The sequence below is a fragment of the Rhinatrema bivittatum genome, chromosome 3 (assembly GCF_901001135.1).
Source record: "Rhinatrema bivittatum chromosome 3, aRhiBiv1.1, whole genome shotgun sequence".
In the NCBI taxonomy this organism is placed as follows: domain Eukaryota; kingdom Metazoa; phylum Chordata; class Amphibia; order Gymnophiona; family Rhinatrematidae; genus Rhinatrema; species Rhinatrema bivittatum.
This window is the reverse complement of record NC_042617.1, coordinates 276,940,683-276,960,900: the sequence shown is the minus strand read 5'-3', so window position 1 is coordinate 276,960,900 and position 20,218 is coordinate 276,940,683. Positions and strand designations below refer to the sequence as shown.

At 45.5% G+C, this 20,218-nt stretch overlaps 1 protein-coding gene across 2 annotated transcripts in view; it reads right to left on the bottom strand.

Moving 5' to 3' along the window:
* ESYT1 (extended synaptotagmin 1) overlaps positions 1 to 20,218 on the bottom strand; it is a 64,925-nt gene that overhangs the window by 24,662 nt on the left and 20,045 nt on the right. For both annotated transcript variants that reach the window (XM_029594734.1, XM_029594735.1), the window contains 14 exons: positions 19,620 to 19,693; positions 19,193 to 19,265; positions 18,748 to 18,837; positions 4,645 to 4,700; positions 3,367 to 3,487; positions 3,098 to 3,274; positions 2,862 to 2,944; positions 2,505 to 2,553; positions 2,307 to 2,396; positions 1,959 to 2,054; positions 1,596 to 1,664; positions 1,334 to 1,420; positions 1,089 to 1,238; positions 378 to 545 (listed from right to left, as the gene is read on the bottom strand). In XM_029594734.1, coding sequence (XP_029450594.1) covers positions 378 to 545; positions 1,089 to 1,238; positions 1,334 to 1,420; positions 1,596 to 1,664; positions 1,959 to 2,054; positions 2,307 to 2,396; positions 2,505 to 2,553; positions 2,862 to 2,944; positions 3,098 to 3,274; positions 3,367 to 3,487; positions 4,645 to 4,700; positions 18,748 to 18,837; positions 19,193 to 19,265; positions 19,620 to 19,693 — 1,383 coding nt within the window. The remainder of the gene's footprint in view (positions 1 to 377; positions 546 to 1,088; positions 1,239 to 1,333; positions 1,421 to 1,595; positions 1,665 to 1,958; positions 2,055 to 2,306; positions 2,397 to 2,504; positions 2,554 to 2,861; positions 2,945 to 3,097; positions 3,275 to 3,366; positions 3,488 to 4,644; positions 4,701 to 18,747; positions 18,838 to 19,192; positions 19,266 to 19,619; positions 19,694 to 20,218) is intronic.

Below are 20,218 nucleotides of genomic sequence, written 5' to 3'. Positions count from 1 at the left end.
TTATGTGGTGGGGCAGTGTATGTGTGTATGAGGGACACTTGCACTGCTGCTGCCTGTGCTGTACCTGTTCTATGGTGGGGCACTGTATGTGTGTGTGAGGGAAGCTTGCACTGCTGCTGCCTGTGCTGTACCTGTTCTGTGGTGTGACAGTGCATGTGTGAGGGAAGCTTGCAATGCCGCTGCCTGTGCTGTAACTGTTCTATGGTGGGGCACTGTATGTGTGTGTGAGGGAGGCTTGCACTGCTGCTGCCTGTGCTGTACCTGTTCTGTGGCTAAAGGAGGTCTTCTATTTCAGTATTCACAGTCTAACACTTTTAGAGCTTAGAGCAACTTGGAAAACAATAGCTGTTGTCTGAAGATCAACCAAATCCCAATACCTCAGTTCCAAACTGGGTGCCAGGGCTGGCTTTGGTGGGCTTGGGTTCTGCATCTACACTACTGCCATCGTATGCCATCGCTCTGTTCTCGGCGGCATTCCTGGAGGGCTGAGGGGCTGGGCAGGTTCGGGAAGTGAAACAGACCTCAGGGGCATCTAGAGACAAAACCTGTAAGAGAAAACAGATGAGGACACCTAGGTCAGTGTGATCGCTGGGAAAAGAGTTCTCAGAAAAGACAAGCCCTGTTCAGAGGGCGCAGAGATCATTACAGAGGTCCACGGGAGGCTGGGAATACTGTCTGAGATGATGCAGGATGGGGGCTTGATCTGTTCTGAGAATACACACACACACACACACACACACACACACACACACACACAAACACCCAGAATCAAAAACATAAACCTAGTGCTGGGAGTTTCATGTGGGTTACGCCACAATCTCATCTCTACCAGCAGAGGGCAATGCACACAAGACACAGCCAAGTACAAAAGGCAGAAGTGAAGGGGATGAACATACAGAGAGAGGAAGTAAAGAGAGAAAAAGACAGAATGTAGAGGAACTCCGGGGAAGGACAGAGAGAGAGAAAGAGAAAACAGGGATTCTGTTGTTCCCTAGGGTGGATGGACACACACCAGGTACAGAAAGGGCAGAGCACTGACTCATGTTCAGATCTCCTTGCCACCAGAGAGAAGCCCCTCCCCGCCTCACCCTCATGATGATTTTCATGTAAATACGGCTGGCTGAGCCCGAGTGCTCCAGCTGGAACCACTGGTCCAGGGTCAGTTTGTCCTCGCTCAGGAGACGGCTTAGCGGCAGGGTCAGGGAGCCCAGGGTCAGCTGTCGGTCATCGTCCTTCACCTATGGATGCAGATCAAACAGGTGGAGAGACGCTCAATGCCTTCCCCCCTCCCCCCCAATCACAAGAAGTCCTCTCAGGACACAGGAGCGAGTACCTGAATGTCCAGATCCTGCCGGCTAGGGTCCTGCAGGAAGAAACGGAAAGCCTCTTCCCACACAGGAGAATTTGAGTTCAGAACAGCCTGCAGAGGAATAAAATAATCCAGATCATAACAAAAACCCACACAAGGAGGATCAGGTGCCAGTGCAAGAATGGGGTCAGCGAGAGCTTGGGAGGTTGTGGGAATTTGTGGGAGGTTCAGGGGTCATTGAGACATTTGGGAGGGGAGGAGGACAGGGTCAGTGAGAGGTTCTTACCTTGCTCTCCCGGGTCACGTCCTGCACCGAGAGCTGCACCATTGGACTTGGCTCCTTGTTCTTCTTCAGCTGAGGGGGGAAAGAGGGACAGAGTTCAGAAAGCATGACCCAATGTTGAAGTTGTTTATTATATTACTTCAATAAAAATGATTAAATAAAAAAAAAAAAAGGAAGCATGACCCAGAGCAGGGCAAGTACACATGCAGTGGCCTGGTCCTGGCAGTAGCAGATCCCTGCCAGTACTGGGCACTTCCCCGAGCTCTCTTTCCGGGGATTCCCAGATCCACCAACCTGCCCCAAGAGCACCAACCCAAACAAACAAAAGGCCAGCAGAGGTCAGGCCTGCAACCTCCAGTCACATACTGGAAGGTCCTGTGCTTTGTCCAGGTAGACGACCAAGATGGCTGCTGAGGGCTCCTCCTGGGACTTTGAGGAGATTTCTTTGTTCATCTGGATGATCTGGAACAGAAACAGAAGCACCTCCCATAGTATCAGTACCTGCAAGAACCCTTCCCTCCCTCACTGTCCACAGGAGCCCTTACTGTTGATCCCACCTTTCAGGGCACGCTCTCACACTCTGGGTGTGATGCCCACAAGATTTGGTGAGACTGTGGGATGACACATAGAGGATCTGGGGCCTATCCCTCTAAGGTCCCCTGGGATGCTACTCAGTAAAGAGCCTGGAGTATATGGCGATAACCTAATGCCTACCTGCTCAAGCTTGGATGAAGAGGCCAAGAGTGAGAGCCACTCCAGTCTAAGGTGAACACTGCCCCTCTTCACATCTTGTAACGGGAACCACTGTAAGAGAACAAGTAAGGTCACGGCCTCCAAAAGCAACACCCCCCCCCCCCACCCCCATCCCCACGCAACACCCGTCACCCTCCCCAAACTCTTGGATGTTCTTACGTTGTCCACTACGCCAGAACTCTTCACTTCTCCAAGATCCAACTTCATCCTGAAATGGAAAGAAAGGTAAGTACGAGAAGGCAAGGAGGAGATAACATGGAATGAGAGGAGCCAAAGGGGAAGGAGGGGAGAGGTCACACGTAGTGAGAGAATACATATGTGATTGGATCAGAAGCTGTCCCAGGCAGTGGGGAACTGAAAGGAGATACTGTAAATACCCTGGAGGTGGGCACACCTGGCGGACAGGCTCCCTGTCAGACCTGAGCGTGGTGGCTACAGCCTCTTCTTAATGTCCTACCTGAACCTCACGTGCCGAGAGCCTCCAGCCCACTTTTCCCATCCCTGGAAATATCTCACCTGCCCAAGAAGTCATCCTGATCAGGATCCTTGTCAAAGATTTCTACCTCCAGTTCCTGCCCTGGGACTTCATGAACGATCACCTGAAAGAGGAGAGGCATTAGTGTCCAAACACAGTGAGCATGACAGCACAAGAGTGAACGCACGTGTGAGTGAGTAAGACACAGTGTACTAAAAGAAGTTCATGCAAGTAGGTGCTCAGGAATGGTCAGAACTCTGAACCCAGCTACTCCTACCTCATACATTTCATTCCACTTGGGGTTCTGATCCTCATCAATGACTTTGCTGGTTAAGATTTGTGTGCCCACCCGTAGGACGGCATAGGGGTCAGACTTCCCCTTCAGGACCCCTTTCACGTATGTGTCTAAAGAGAGCAGATCCCTGGCTTCTATCAGGTGAATCCGTATGATTCCCTGCAGGAGAGAGAGAAGTTGGGGGTGAGGTCAGAGGAGAGGGTAAGCAGGAGCAGCTCAGACTGGTAAAGTGTGAGTAGTGGTGTGGGTACCCTGGGCAGCGGGGAACGCAGCTCAGCTACATGCAGGCCTGGCACTAGTGGGACGATCAGACGATTGGGCAGCACCAGGTACCCCGACAGGATGTCCATAACCATGGAGTCTGACATAACGCTGAGAAAGAGAAGCAGAAACTGAATGGCACAGTTGCAAACCACATCTGCCACCACCCCACACTCCAAAAGCTCTGCTTTACAAACAGCCAATGAGAAGAGCAGCCCCCTGCCAAACTCCCGCCCCCCCCCCATCTATATACATCAGTAACAGAAGTCATGAGCAACGCTCCCTCCCCAGTCCTTCCACATCTGCATATGCCAACAAAAGGGGTCATGAGCAAGCCTCCCCAGACCCCACCACTTATATACAAGTAAGTGAAGGGGCCCATTATTCAGCTCCTTCAAGTGCTTTATAACCCAGCATGCACTTCCTGTGAGGTGAGGAGTAGAGAGCAGGTGTGGGTGGCTCCCAGTCTCATGCGATCAGGCACTGGGAGAATAGGATCCAACCCTGTGGGTGCAGTAGGTGCTTGAGCACCCCCAATATTGAGCATTCTCCTTCACTGTGTCCAGAGATGGATAATTTGTGTTGAGTTTAGCACCCTCAATCATTTGGAAAAGTTGGCTGGGAGTAGAGTTGCCACCTCATTTAGGTTAACCTGAGCAGGCTGATCCAGTCCTGGTCTTGCCCCAATGAATGCATAGAGATGTAGTCCCTACATTCTTTTTAGGGAAATCAAAACTACAACTCCGTGCATGCAGTAGGGCAAAAGCAAGACTGGATTGACCCCTTTGGGTTAACCAGGATTAGGTCGTCTTTCGAGGCAAGTCATTGTTCCACCATTCTGGAATATATTGAGACTCTACTCATGCAGCAGGAAAAGTACTCACACTCAGGTACATACTTATACTAGTACTCACACTAATACACTAGCTATTTACACCTACTGCGTATGTGTGATTCATGGTAGGCATTTTGATGTAGAATGATTAAATCTGATGTTGACTTTCTGGTTGCAGTTTACCTAGATCATAGTAATGTTTAGGCCTGTACTAAATGTTGATAAATAAATAAATACTTACACTGGCACTCAAACTGACATCCGTACTCTAGCATTCATACTCACAAACCCACACACTAGCTACTCAAACTCTTGCATACACTGGCATGTAGAACTCACACTCATACTTACACTAATATTCATACTCATGGCTACACATTCACTGGTATTTACACTCACACTCATGCTCATACTGGCACTCGCTCATACTCACTTGAGTCCTGGAATGTCCAGTAGGTTTGTGAGTCCTGTCCAGTCTAAAGTCATTGTCTGAGAAGAAAAACAAGAGAGATGGAAATGAGTCTAAGGTTACACTCTGTACCAGCATTGGGGAACAGAGGGATGGGAGTTCTAATCCCACTCAGGAGATGGGGGTACTGATCCCATGGAGTGAGGAGGTTGCTGATCTCATGGCTGATAAGGCTGATGATCCTACAGAGTGAGGGGTCTGATTATCCTATTGGTGGAAGAGGGCTGCTAACCAAAGGAGTGAGGGAAGGTGTGAGAGGGAGGTTCTGGAAGCCAAATTTAAGATTTTAGGTAGAAAGTTGAAATCCAGAATCTCCAGGGTAGCATTCTCTGAAGTGCTGCCTGCTCCATGCGCAGGAACTCAGAGGCAGGCAGAGCTCCGGAGTCTCAAGGCATAGATGAGGCAAAGGTGCAGGGAAGAGGGTTTTAGGTTTGTTAGGAAGTGGGCATCATTTTGGGGAAGGAGGGGCCTTTTCTTAAAGGATCAGCTCCACCTTAACCATGGTGGAACCAGGCTATTGGCACTAACCTTAACAAAGGAGATAGCGCAGCTTTTAAACTACATGATGGGGAAAGCCAACAGTTGCTCAGAATTGCATGGTTCAGAATGATGTATGAAGGATACTATCAAAACAGGGAAGTTAGGGCATCCTGACAGGTTGCAATAAATGCTAACGTAGCCCAGGTGCCTTTAAATAAAGAGCAGACAGATCAGAAAGATTCCAAATTATCCCTGTCAACTGATGAGCAGGTTGTTAATAAAAACAAAATACATACTTTGAAATGTCTGTACACAAATACTAGAAGTCTAAAAAATAAGATGAGAGAGAGAACAGCACTAAACAAAGAGGTAGATATAATTAGCATCTCAGAGATCTGTGACACTGGGGTAAAAATTATATCGCAATGACAGGATGGATCAGACTGTTGGAGGGGGTGGCACTGTATGTTAGAGAGAGCATTGAGTCAAACAGGATAAAAGTTCTGCAGGAAACAAAATGCACTGTAGAATTTTTACAGACAGAAATTCCATGTGAGAAAGGGAATAGAATAACAGTGGGGGTGTTCTAGCATCCACCTGACCAGAATGAACAGACAGACAATGAAATGCTAACAGAAATTAGGGAAGCTAACAAAATTAGCAGCACAGTAATGAGAGATTTCAATTACCCTGATATTAACTGGGCAAATGTCACATCAGGACATTCTAGAGAGGTAAAGTTCCTGGATGAAATAAATGACTGCTTCATGGAGCAACTGGTACAAGAACCAGCAAAAGGGGGAGCTATTCTGGACCTAGTCCTTAGTGGAACACATGATTTGATGCGAGAGGGAACAGTGTTGGGGGCCACTTGGCAATAATGACATAACATGATCAAATTTGACTTGATATCTAGAGGGAGGATACTAAGGAAATCTACTGAGATAGCATTTAACTTTCAAAAGGGGAACATGAGGAAAATGGTTTGGAAAAAACCGCAAGGAGCAGCTGCAAAGGTTAAGAGTTTACATCAGGCATGGACATTGTTTAAAAATATCATCATGGGCCCTGAAAACTTTCTGCTTTCTCTATTCCCTACTGATCTACCTACTAAAAAGGTTAAACTGCTGGCTCAGATTGTATTTGCTGCCAAAAGCAAAAGTGCAGCTTTTTTGTAGGAAACTGTCTGTCTTTGTTGTTATCTTTAACTAAGTGTGAGTGGAATGTGCATTATTTGGAGAAATTAACAGCTTTGCGGAAGGATACATTAGATTCATTTTTAAATGGGTAGAAACCATATGTCAAACGATATCATGAAAAACAGTTTGTTTCTTTGGGTATCCGTATATTCACTTCTAACTGTTGCTAGGTTATTAAAAAGCATAATAGGGGGAGGGTATGGTGTGAGGATGGGAGATGGAGTAGGTGGGAGGGATATTTAAAAAATTCTGAACCACGGTAGTGTCTGATCTTTCATTGATGTTGTTTCTGGAGAGCTAAGGCTGTTCTTGTTGTGTACTATATTTATGGTTCAATAAAAATTACAGTAAACTGGAAAGAAAATACCATCTTGGAAGCCCAGATCAGATGTATTCCATGCATTAAAAAAGGTGAAAGGGGGGGGTCACATGATGTAATGTGAGGAGGTGGACGTGATCCTTCCTTGTTCTGGGGCTCCACTCCCTTTTTAGCTTGATTTTTGTAAGTTTTTCCCTATGATTTACCCTGCATTCTGATCTCTTTCAGTGTCCCATGGCCTCCTCTCAGTTGCTAACGTGTTAAATGTTTCATTTTGACCCAGGAATGGCAACAAAAGCAAAGAAGAAAAAGAAAGATAAGCAGCGCAACGTGGAGGGTAAGACTGCCGACGCAGTGCATGATGCTGCTTTGCATGTGCTGCTGATGGTGGAGTGAACGAGATCATTTTGGCCGTGGTCGCAGCACTAACTAACAATCTAGATGACAAGTTCAAAAAAATGTATGCCAGGTTTGATGAAATGCACACCCTGCTTATGGACACCATTAAGCAATTAAATGACATGAAGTCCCACCTTACAGGGGTAAGCGCCAGAGTGCAGGCACTGGAAACCAAAGTAGTTACCGTCAAATCAGCAAAAGGACTGAAGATAAGTTGGAGGACTTGGAGAACATGTCGCAAAGGAGCAATCTGAGGCTGATCGGCTTTCTAGAGTCAGTAGCAGAACAGGATCCAGCAGGAACTCTGAAACCATGGTTTAAGAAGACCCTGGACTTTTCTGAGACCCCTTTTGCATAGAGCAAGCACATCAGCTAGAGTCAAGGGGCTCTACTCAAGATAGACCTTGGCCAGTTATCACAAAGATCCCAAACTCAATGGCCCGATACTGAAAGCACGTTCAGAACTCAATAGCTGGATAAGTAGGACTTATCTGGCTATCTGGCAATCCACTGAAAATAAGCAGCCACTAGATAAATGGATAAGTCACTTATTTTGTTATCTTTTAGCTGGTCAATTTGTGGGTGGGCAGTGGGCAGATCTGGGCAGCACTACTTATCCAATTAACTTAACCAAATAAGTAGCAATATTTGCTCTTATCCGGTTAAGTTAATCGGATAAGTTAGACCAGCTATAGAGCTGGTCTAACTTATCCGGCTAAGCAGAGCCTTGACCGTGGATATTCAGCGGCATACCCATATCTGACTAAGTTACTTAACCAGCCAGCGCTCGATATCAGGCCCCAGACATAAAGAGGAACTTCTCCGTAAGTCCCGGAGCAGCAGAGGTCTTAAGTATGAAGGTCAATCTATTCTAATTTTCATGGATTAGTCTGTTGCTATTGCTGCAAAGCAAAAATCATTTTCTTCTGTATGTGAAAGGGAACCACGGGTTCTGCTATCTGCATCTGCTGGAGACAGAGAAATACTGGAGGGACACAGGGGGAGCACTATACTGATATAGGATACCTTTCGAGTTTTTATCTGTCTCCATCTGCTGGAAAGGAGGCTCAACCCACTGTCTGGACTGATCCGGGTATGTACAGGGAACACCAGATTCGTTTCACCTTCCAATCCCCAGATAAGCTGAGAGTGATCCACAATAACATGGTAAAAATGTTTGTGTCTTTGGAAGAAGCACAAACCTTTTTATAGACTCTGGTGGCTTCCAGGGAAGAATAACAGCATGCACTGATGGATCAGTTGCTGAGATGCTTTAATTCATTTTCTTAAGAAAATCAAGTGCTTCACTGGCTTATGGCCATGCAGTCCCGAAAGCTCCAAAGCATAATATACATTGCTTTTGGTTGGACATTTATTATAACATCTTTATTTTTTGGATCACATCTGCCTATTAAGTTAACTTTACTTATAGGGATTATTGTGTACTCAGCTTTCAGCCTAGTAATTGACTGGATACTTCAATGAGGATCAGCGTGTTAGGAGCTTTAGTAACTTCTGAAGCAAGGCCTATCTCAGACTCACAGATTAATAAAAGATTTCCTTTTTTTTGGGGGGGGAGAGTGGAGTCCCACACAACAATAGTGGTTTCTAAGCCCCACACTGGGCAACTAAAAATGATACTGGGAAAGGGGGAGGTTAGAGGGAGGCGGAGTTTAGGAAGGGGAGGCGGGACTGGGACTGATGGGTAGTGGGGTTGGCAAGGTGGGGGTGGATTTGGGAGGAGAGTTTCCTCTTGTGAAACTCATGATGTTAATTGATGTATGGCTTTTTTCTCTTTTCTTGGTGCATTGTTGTATCGAGTGTGAGTTCTCTGGCTGAGACCTAGGCTGGGGAGTCTCCAGGTCACGGATACTGAGTTATAGCTTTGTTCAAGGTTTCTATTTACTGATTGGTCTGTCTAAAAAAGAGATTAGAAGGATCCACATGGAATGATTCTGGGCTTGGCTCAGTTGTTAAAAGGTTTAAAATTTTACAAATGATGTAAAGATTTAAAGCTCGGGTCACTGTTTTGCAGGAAACCGGTGCGATATGTATTTTATACAGGAACACCGGTATATAAAAATTAAAAATAAATAAATAAATAAATACACCTAGATGACATTGAACACCAAAAGCGAAAAAAGAAAGTGGGCGGGGAAGGTAGATTCCTCTCAATCAGGAAATAAAAACGCAGGAGTTGCAATATTAATTGGGAAGCAGATTCCATTCCAAGAGACTAAAGGTGATTGAGGAACCGGGGGTGGGCTCTCATAGTCGAAGGTCTTCACTATGATCAGGAAATATTGTTCTGCTCAGAATGAGGTGGATTTTAAAAGCCTTGCCTGTGCAAAAACAGCCACATACGCATGTAAGCAACCAGGGGTGGATTTTTAGACCTTAAAATCAATGAAAATTCTAACAAGATGAGTTGATTTGCACACTGCAGTCTCTGCCAGCTGCATTGTACAAATCAACATCTTTTTATCGCTCATAAGGACTAAAATTCTTTAATGATGTCAATTTTACAATGAGTACCTCTGAATGTTTCTGTAACACCACCCCGCAAACCCCCAACCCACCTCCCAAATCTCACCCCGAATCAAAGTGCCCCCTTACACTGCTGCATATATAGAGTATCAGACTGAGCCCTATAAAGCAGTTCTCTCTCTCTCTCTCTCTCACTCACTCACAGAGGCAATTTTGAGTGTGGCCATGGATAGATCTTCTAGAGTAACAGGTCTATCTAATCCCGGGTCTAAGGGAATTTTCTGTGGAGTTTGGCCCGTTGGCTACATTTTGGGGATTTTCTATTTATATAATGGCCAAGGGTTTCAGGATTTTTTTACATAAAAAGTGGGACTCCTTTTCAAATAAATATGCCGTCCACCAAGATATGCCTGCTCTTTATTGGGAAATTGCTAAGGCAGTCCTGAGGCCAGAGGTCATCTCTTAGGTGGCTGGGAAACATACAGCTGTTTTGAAAGAAATATTGGCCTTCTACAGAGGCATGCTAAGGGGGAGGCGAGGAGGGTAGTCCGCCCTGGGTGACAACAAGGAGGGGGGGGGGGGGGGTGTGTGCCAGCAACTGTATGACCAATCAATCTCTTGTCGTCACCCAGGAAGAAGAAATGTTCCAGCCAGGAGCAGCGGGCCAGCAAGGAGACCAAGCCCTGCCTGCTGAAGAGAACAGGCTTGGAATGGCGTACCTGGGAAGGCAGTGGGTCGCGGCCTCTCCTGCCGCCTGCTGCCATATGGCCCACCGATCTTCCTGCTTGGGGGGGGGGGAGACAGAGTGGAAGCTGTGTGTGGGAGTGCATGAATGACCACCTGCACATAGCTTCCACTCTGCCCCCCCCCCCCAAGCAGGAAGATCGGTGGGCCGTGCGGGCCATGGTGGAACTCATCCCGCCATGGCCTGAAGACAACAGGAGACCGTGATGTGTGTGAGCTTGTGTGAATGAGTGAGAGCCTATTTATGTGTGCATATGTGTGTATCTGTGTGAGAGCCTGTGTGAATGTGGGTGTGTGTATGAGAGAGAGTGTGTGTGTGTATGAGCGGATGCCTGTATATGTGTGTGTGTGTGTGTGTGTGTGTGTGTGTGTGTGTGTATGAGCGGATGCCTGTGCATGAATGAGATGGTAAATGTATTGAAGAGTGAGTGTGTGTGTGCCTGTGTATATATAAGAGAGGGTGCCTGTGTGGGTGCGTATGTGTGAGAGGGTGCCTGTGTGCGGGGGTGGGGGTGAGAAAGAGGAAGCATGCGCGTGTGTGCCTGGGGGAGACAGGAATCTGTGTGAGAGATACAGAGGAAGCGTGTATGTGTGAGGGAGAGAAGGAGGAAACGTGTATGTCTGTCTATTAAACACACACATACACGTCTCTTACCAAACGTGTATGTGTGTGCGAGATAGAGTAAGCATATTTTGTTTGTGTCTCTGTGTGTGTGTGTACCCCTAGTTCACAACAATCTCAGGGTGTCAGGTATGGAGAGTGGGGCATTTTTAAGATTCTTATTAGCTTGAATTACTGGGTGTTATTTGATGACTGCTGTTTTGAAATATTTTATCAGTGTGTAGAAAATTTTAACTTCCATGGCTTTTAGTAGCTGTAACAACATCCCCTCGGTTTTAATTAGTCTAGATGTTGAGAAAGCATTTGATAGGATAGATTGGGGTTTTAGGTTTGAAACTTTGTGGGCCTTTGGAATAGAGGGGTTTTTTTTTTCATGCAGTCCAAACGTTGTATAATAACCTGCGGGCATTAGTGATGGTTAATGGCATATATTCCGAGGATATCATGTTGCAGAGGGGAACCCGACAGGGGTGCACCCTTTCCCCTTTTCTTATAATTCCCCGCCTTGAACCTCTTCTTAGGCATTTCAAGGCTAATGACAGTATAGTGGGGATCACTTTGGAGCATTCTGATTTCTCGCCTTTCAAGATGATCACATTCTTTCTTCATTTGGCAGATCCAGTGACAACTTTGGCAGCCCGATTGGAAGAATTCTCTGTGCTTGAAAGTCTTGCAGATTTTTGTCTGAATCTTCATAAATCTGAGGCGCTTCCTATGACAGAGCCAGTGCAGCATCTATAGGGCCCAGATTTCCCTATGAAATGGGCAGGGGACTCACTTAAATATTTAGGGATACAATTGCATAAAGATCCATCGATAATGTATAAAATTAATTACTATTCCCTAGATAATGTATAAAATTAATTACAATTCCCTATACCACTCCCCAAAATCTTCTTTGCTTAAATGGATGGACTCTCCTTTGTCCCTAGCAGGTAGAATAAACCTATTTCAGATGACAATACTCCTGAAATAACTTTACTTGTTCCAAAGTATGCCCTTTTATTTTCTCAAGTGGAATTTACTAAAATTAGAGAGCCTTATCTGTAGATTTCTAGAGAAGAGCTAAGCCTAGGATAGCATAAATGGAATGGGGGCCTGGGACTTGCACATTTGAAATTATATAATATAGCTTGTTACCTCCAACATGTAGGCGATTGGTTACTAGGCACCGATTTTTATAGGAAAATTAGTTCTTACCTGTTAATTTTCGTTCCTGTAGTACCACGGATCAGTCCAGACCATGGGTTGAACCTCCTGTCCAGCAGATGGAGACAGACCAAAACTGAAAGGGTATCCTATATCAGGACAGAGCCTACCCTGCAGCCCTTCAATATAACCATTGTCAAGGCAGCAAAAGGCATAAGGTCAAGCAAGTAACAGATAACTATTAAAGTTGTTGAACAATCAAACAATAGAACAATTGAATGACTTGCATGACTACCCCTGATCATCTTAAGAGATGCTTCCGGTGCCTTCAATGAAAAACCAAGAGAGCCATGCAGAGACACTTCTATAATGAGGAGAAAAAGAAAAGAAAGGAGTCTGAGCGGACAGACCAAGGAAAAAACACGGGAGGGCGTCTGGACTGATCCGTGGTACTACAGGAACGAAAATTAACAGGTAAGAACTAATTTTCCTTTCCCTGTACGTACCTGGATCAGTCCAGACCATGGGATGTACCAAAGCTTCCCTACAAAGGGTGGGACCGAGACAGTCCCGCTCAAAGCACCTGCTGACTGAAGGAACCAAACACTGGCGCCTGTACGTCAAGGAGGTAATGTCGAGCAAAGATATGCAGGGATTTCCACGTACAGGCCCTGCATATCTCCTGAGGAGAGACTGATTGACTCTCTGCCCAAGAAGTAGCCTGAGAATGCAAGGAATGAGCCTTTAAGCCCTCTGGAACCGCCCGGCCTTTGCAGATATAGGCCGAGGAAATCACCTCCTTCAACCACCGAGCGATCGTAGTCTTAGGAGCTTGGTTGCCCCTATTGGGACCACTCCACAGAACAAAAAGATGATCTGAAACCCGGAAGTCATTGGTAACCTGAAGGTAACATAGGAGAACGCGTTTTACATCTAGACAGTGAAGATCACCCCCAACGGACCCTCTATATCCTCAGGAGAGAACGTGGGAAGCTCCACCGACTGATTGACATGAAAAGAAGAAAATACTTGCTTGAGCTTGCTCCACGAGAAAAAAGGAAACAGAAAAAACCCCCACAGGGAGAGGGCAAGCTAAAAGGGAACCGCAGGGTGAGCTGCCTGGCATCTGCTGGAGACAGACAAATACTGAAGGGCTGCAGGGTAGGCTCTATCCTGATATAGGATACCCTTTCTTTTTTGGTCTGTTTCCATCTGCTGGACAGGAGGCTCAGCCCACGGTCTGGACTGATCCGGATACATACAGGGAAACACCCATTGCCATGGAGCGAGCTCTGTTTTCTCCACTAGATCTTCGCTATCTCTTACATACTTTCCCGAGTAAACTGTCAATACCTCTTCAGGATAGTTTTCTGGCTATAATGTTGCTGAAATCTTGGAAGTGGCTAACTGTGAAATTACAGTTATGAAGTGAGGTCTCTAAATACTTGCCTTTTAAGGGAACTAAGAATTCTCTTCCGGGATTTCATTCAGGGGTCGTCTTATTGTGGGAAACTAAAGGCCTTCAGGTGATTGCACAATTGCTCACTGAGAAGCGAAGGATAAAATCTTTTCTAGAGGTGCAGCAAGACTTTGAGCTTGAGCGAGCTCAGTTTTTTGCTTACCTACATGAGTGAACATGATGTCTACATCATGTTCACTCATCTGTGGAGGAGTTGCAGCTTAAAACAGAGAGTGCCTTTCTGACTTTTTTGATTTAGAACACCCGGTTCACAATACAATTTCTTCCCTGTATTTCATGTTGTTAAAGATGGATGGACCTCAGACATGAGATACATTTTTTAACTCTTTGAAAAGTGAATTGGGATGGATCTTTCCAATTCCCAATATGTGTTTTGCTAAGATATGTCCTGTTACGGGTAACATCCCTTTACGGGGAAACACGACCCGAATTTCTTATGAGAGCTTATTTTTCTCAGAAACTCGCTGGCTTAACTAAGCTTTCTTCAACTGATCATTGCATAAAATGCAACTCGAGTGTTGGCACCTTAGGTCATCAGTTTTGAGTTGCCCTAAGGTTTTAACCTTCTGGGAGAAGGTACTTGGTTATATGAGAAAGGTCATAGAGGTAGCATTACCTAGGGATCCCATTAGTTCTTCTTTTCGAAGGACTATTGAACATAACATTTCGAGACTCATTTGCTAAACTTTGGACCCAAAAAGTAATTCTACTTGCAAAGAAAGCAATTTTGCAGAGTTGGCTAAGTGAGGAGCCACCCTCTCTGAAGCAATGGAGGAACTTACTTCATCAGACGTATCTTTTTGAAAAGTATGCTGAAAAGACAGGTATCTCTAGGAAGCACTGAGGGTTCCTGAAAATATGGGATCAAAAACTACAATTGCTACCGCATAAAGCAAGAAGCCTTGTTTTGAACAATTTTTGTTGATGAAGAGTTTTCCTGGCCTTCAAACTTTATGCTGCTAGTCTTTGCACCAGTGGGCTGCAGAAAACCTACTTGTCCATGAGATACTGCGGGGACTCTTGGACTAGGGTTAGGGTGCGGGGATCTGATGGTGTTTAATTGTAAAACTATTATATCTATAAAGATGGGGGTTTGGGAAGAGCAAACTAGCCCCCCATGTTTTGTTGTATTTTGTGGAATCTTAAAAAAACATTTGAATTAAAGAGGTAGAAAGAAGGCTACATGACTACCAGCATGGTTAAAAGGTAAGATGAGAGATGCTATTCTAGCCAAAAGAACATCCTTCAAAAATGGTAAAGGGGTCTGAACGAAGAAAACAGGAAACAGCATAAGCATTGGCAAGTTAGAAGCAAAGTATTGATAAGGAAGGCAAAGAGAAAATTTGAAAAGAAGCTTGCTTTGGAAGCAAAAACTCATAACAATAACTTTTTCAGGTACATTCGAAGCAAAAAGCCTGTGAGGGAGTCAGCTGGACTATTAGATAATCAAGGGGTAAAAGGGGCACAAAGTTAGGACAAGGCCATAGGAGAGAAACTAAATGAATTTTTTGCTTCAGTCTTTATTGATGAAAATGTAAACAGATAACTATGCCAGAAGGATATTTAAAGGTGATGATTCAGCAGAACTGAAACAAATTGACAAACTAAAGAGTAGCATATCCCCTGTACCAGATGGTATACATCCCAGAGTGCTGAAAGAACTGAAAAATGAAATTGCAGGCCTCCTTTTAGTAATTTGTAATCTATCATTAAAATTAGCTACAGTATCTGAAGACTGGAGGGTTGCCAATATAACGCCAATTTTTAAAAAGGGTTCCAGGGGTGAGCCAGAAAACTATAGGCCTGTGAGCCTAGTGTCAGTGTGGGGCAAAATGGTTGAAACTATTATAAAGAACAAAATGACTGAACATATAAAGTAGGCAGTCAATGTATAATCGGAGAAAACTAACATGGATTTATCCAAGGGAAGTCTTGCCTCACAAATCAGCTATATTGTTTTGGAGTGTAAATAAACAAGTGGATAAAGGTGAGTCAGTTGATTATAGTGTATCTGGATTTCCAGAAAGCATTTGACAAAGTCCCTCATGAGATACTTCTAAGGAAATTAAAAATTCATGGGATAGGGCTAAATAATCAATTTTCTCAGTGGAGAAAGGTGGTGTGTCCCAGGGATCTGTCAGGGATCATTGCTTTTCAACATATTTAGAAATGGGAACAAGTGAGGTGATCAAATGTTCTGACAATACAAAATTATTCAGTTATTAAATTACAAGCGAATTATGAAACATTGCAGAAGGGCCTTGCGAGACTGGGCATCCAAAAGACAGATGATATTTAATGTGGACAAGTGCAGAATAATGCAGAGTAACTCAAATTATAGCTACACAATACTAAGTTCCACATTGGGAGTTACCACTCAGGAAAAGGATCTAGGCGTCATCGTGGATAGTTTTTGAAATCCTCAGTTCAGTGTCGGTGGTAGCTAACTGTTAGGATCTGCTCCTCCAGAGGGGAGGAGTTAGCAATCTGTTAGGAACCTGCTAGGGAGTTAGCAATCTGTTATGAGTGAGCTCCCCAGGAGGGAGGAGTTAGCGATGTGTTAGAGGTTTGCTCCTCCAGAGGGGAGGAGTTGGCACTCTGTTATAATCTCCGTGCTAAGTTGCAATCTGTTATGGTTCTGATGTCTGATGGGCGGAGACATAGATGAGAGCTAGCACTCTGTTATGCTCAGTTCCTGAAGTGGGAGGAGTGAGCACACTGTAGTAAATAGGTGAATCCTTGGGCCGATGGCAGATGACAGCGCCCCCAAGAGGATATCCTGAGAGGGACCACCGGCTAGGCTTGAGTATGGAGACAGACACAGATAATTCTTTTATTAGACAGGTTAGTAGAACCACCAGAGGTGGCAGTAGTGAGCTGGTATGCCCGGCAGGGCTGAAGTCCCTCAGATACTGGAACTGAGATCCCAGGGTTGCTGAGCTGTAGAGAGATTATAGATAATGAGTAGACAGGGTATGCTGTATACATAGCCAGTAGTAGATGATGCACTCACATAGAATCTTAAGAAGGCTCAGTAGCTGGAAAGAGTTAGGCCCTCGAGGAGCGAGTACCTGGTTCCAAGGAAAGCTCTGAGAGAGCGGTGGCAACTCACAATTGTCTGTATTTGTAATAGCTTCCAGGAAATAGAGAATCTTCAGAGTCTTCAGGAACATGGGCCCTCGCGGAGCGAGTACCGGTTCCTATCTGTAATCTGAAATGGAGAAAAGAGAGTGAGGCCCCCAAAGAGCAGGTACCCCTGGTAAGTTCGAGGAGGCAGAGAAGCTTGGAAGAATCCATATACCAAGACCGAGTATGATTCGTAGGCCTTCGTAGTCCGTCGGAGTCTGGAGTCCGTAGTCCGTCGGAGTCCTTAGTCCTTGCTAACTTGAATAGCAAGCGCAAGTGAAGACCTTTATGTTGGAAGCGGATGACGTCAATACAGGGGGACGCCCCTGAGGTTCACGCCCTTGCTGGTACATACTTCAGAGCATGCATGCGCGCGTGCCCTACGTCATCAGGAACATGGCGGATCCACAGCATAGAGCCAGTCTGGGGACGCCAGAAAGAAGCAGCATGGAGACGCCGCGGCAGTAAGCCGTCCATCAGGCTTGGAGGGAGTTGCCTCAGAGGTAGAGAGGGTGGAGCGAGGGCGAAGAGCAGGCCCGAACGCAACACTAACAAACCAACTAGAATGCTAAGAATTATTAGGAAAGAAGTGGAGAATAAAACCGAGAATATCATAATGCCTCTGTATCGCTCCATGGTGCGACCTCTTGACTATTGTGTGCAATTCTGATCATTGCACCTCAAAAAAGAAATAGCAGAGTTAGAAAAGTTAAAGAAAAGGGTGACCAAAATAATAAAGAGCATGGAACAAATCTCGTAAGAGGAAACGCTAAAGAGAAAAGAAGAGACAGCTGAGGAGAGATATTACAGAGGCCTATAAAATAATGAGTTCATTTGAATTGGTTTTTTTATGTTTTCAAAAAGTACAAAGACACAATGAAGTTACTAGGGAATGCATTTAAAACAAACAGGAGAAAATATTTTTTTATTCAATGCATATTTAAGCTCGGAAATTCATTGCCAGAGTTAAAATCTGTTAGTGTAACTGAGTTTAAAAAAGGTTTTGACAAGTTCCTGGAAGAAAAGTCCAGAAACCATTCTTAGGGGCCGATGCAATACAGTGCGCTCAGCCGAGTGCACTGTTTAACCCGCTGTCGGATGCAGGTTAAATAGGCGCTAATCCACCCCCTAATGCAATAGAGGGATTAGCGCCTATTTAACGCGCATCCGACGCAGAGTGAATGAGTTAGCGCTCATCACATGCAAATGCACGCGAATGAGGCTGTTACTCATTCACTCCAAATGCAAAAAAATAAATGTGTGACTCAGACGCACATTTATTGCTCAGATATTAACGCCTGCCTGAGGCAGGCGTTAATAGCTGAGCACCAATAAACTTGGCGTCGGTTTTCATAACCGGCTGATTGCAGTTATAAAAACCAACGCCAAGTTTATTGGCGACGGTTAATAGCTGAGCACCAATAAACTTGGCGTCGGTTTTCATAACCGGCTGATTGCAGTTATAAAAACCGATGCCAAGTTTATTGGCGTCGGTGTTCATAACCAGCAGACTGCCGGTAACTGCAGGGTCGCGTTAGCAAGGAGGCGCTAAGGTTGTGCTAGCAACCCTAGCACCTCCTTGCTAGCGCGACCTCCTAATTTGCGTATTGCATGGCGCCCCCCCATGCGGGCACCATGCGTGCATTAAGAAAGCGGGCGCTGAAAAGTCAGCACCCGCTTTCCGTGAATAATATTGAATCGGCCCCTTAAGGTGGGGAAATCCACTGCTTATCCCCGGGGATAAGCTGCTTGGAATCTATCAACCTCTTGAGATCCTGCCAGGTACGTGTGACCTTGTTTGACCACTGTTGGAAACAGGATATGGGCAGGATGGACCTTTGGTCTGACCCAGTATGGCATATCTTATGTGCTTATGTTCTATGGGGCTGCTTATATCATGAAAGGAAGGGCTGCTGCTCCCATGGAAGGAGAGGGCTGTTGATCTCAAGGGGGATCATGTGTGGAGGATTAAGTGTACTTCCCATAAGGAAAGGTACTGCTAGAAACTCTTCAGTTGCTCCCCTCTCCCAATGCCCCCTTCCCCTACATGGACCACACTCACCGGCCGGCGGATGAAGAACAGGGTAATAGCCCCAACGATGGGCACATCGCCAATTAGAGGTTCCAATATTACACGCAGCATCCCATGCAGCTGAGAAGGCAGTGAAAAAACACTGTAAAGCCAGAAACTTATACATTCATAGGCACTGGGCTTCTCTCCAATACAATGCTTGCTACAATCTTTCCATGATCATAAACCATGATCATAAACCTGAATCTATGCCACTTCTCCAACGCCTGCTGACTCCGAAGGTCCCTGTCTTGCTCTCCTGCAGCTTTGCTGCTCCACACCCCAGTGTACTCCTACACTAGCATTCTGCACACCCCTGCCCTGCACACTTCATGTCCTCTTCGACCCATTCACCTTCCTGAGTGCTATTTCTTCAGCTCTGCCTGGTTGTCAGTGAACTGTTTGTTCTGCGTGCCTACAAAGGGCTATCACCCACCTGAACACCTTTGACTCCAGCTTTGCAAAAAAATTTCTTCACTTCCACATTGATTTCAACATCTCCGACATAACTAGAAAGAAAAGAAAGATAAACTCACACAGAAAAATATCATCAGCTCTCTTTTGCCTATGTCTTCTTATGTCTTCCCATCACTCTTCTTAACCCACCTTCCCACATTTTCTGTGATTGTCAACTAAATAAACTTTAGTGTATTGACTTTAGCAGAGCCCACCTGGTGCAGTTTCAACCTCTCCCAGCAGGAGGCGCTGTAGGGAATGGTGCAGGAGTGTCAGGTGCATGAATGGTTTAGGTAAACCCTGGAGTTTTACTTTGCATTAATAGAGCTTACAGTTTATATGAATTGTTTCAGCTGAAGGCCAGGGCACAGAGCTGGGAGAGTCATGCTTCACTGCAGGGTACTCACCTGAGATGCAGGTCCAGTAAAATCTGCTTCTTGTCCATCTCTGTGTGCACCTCCACTCCGGATACCTTTATTGGCTGAAAAACAGAAGCAGGCAGCGAGTCAGCCAGCACTGGGACAGGCTTTCTGGGGCTCACCGGGGGGGAACTGTAGCATCATCAGGCATTACACAGTCATAAAATGCTAAAGGCTGCCCAGCTCTTGCAGTGCGAACCACGGTGCAAGAGCACAACTAGAGCACGAGCTATGAGGTCTAGCTCTCATTGTCACTTTATTCACAGTTTTCCCGATTTTTTTAAAATTCTATCTTTTGCAAGCATCGCATCTTGATTGCTAACGCGAAGGACCTGCACAGGGCCTGTGCAGGTCCTTCCTCATCTTTCTCTCTTTGAACAAACAATGCTTGCACGTCTAGGCAGGGTGTGCGCCATCTCACAGAAGCATACCTCTAAGACGCCAATGCCCTTACTATCTGCAGGACTCATCATGCAAAAGGTGTGGTGAGGGCGACTGCAGCTCCAAGGCATCATTCAACTGCTGATCTGCAAATACAATGCCAGGAGCTACCCCCAGAAGATGCATAGTCAGACAGGCCAGGGGCA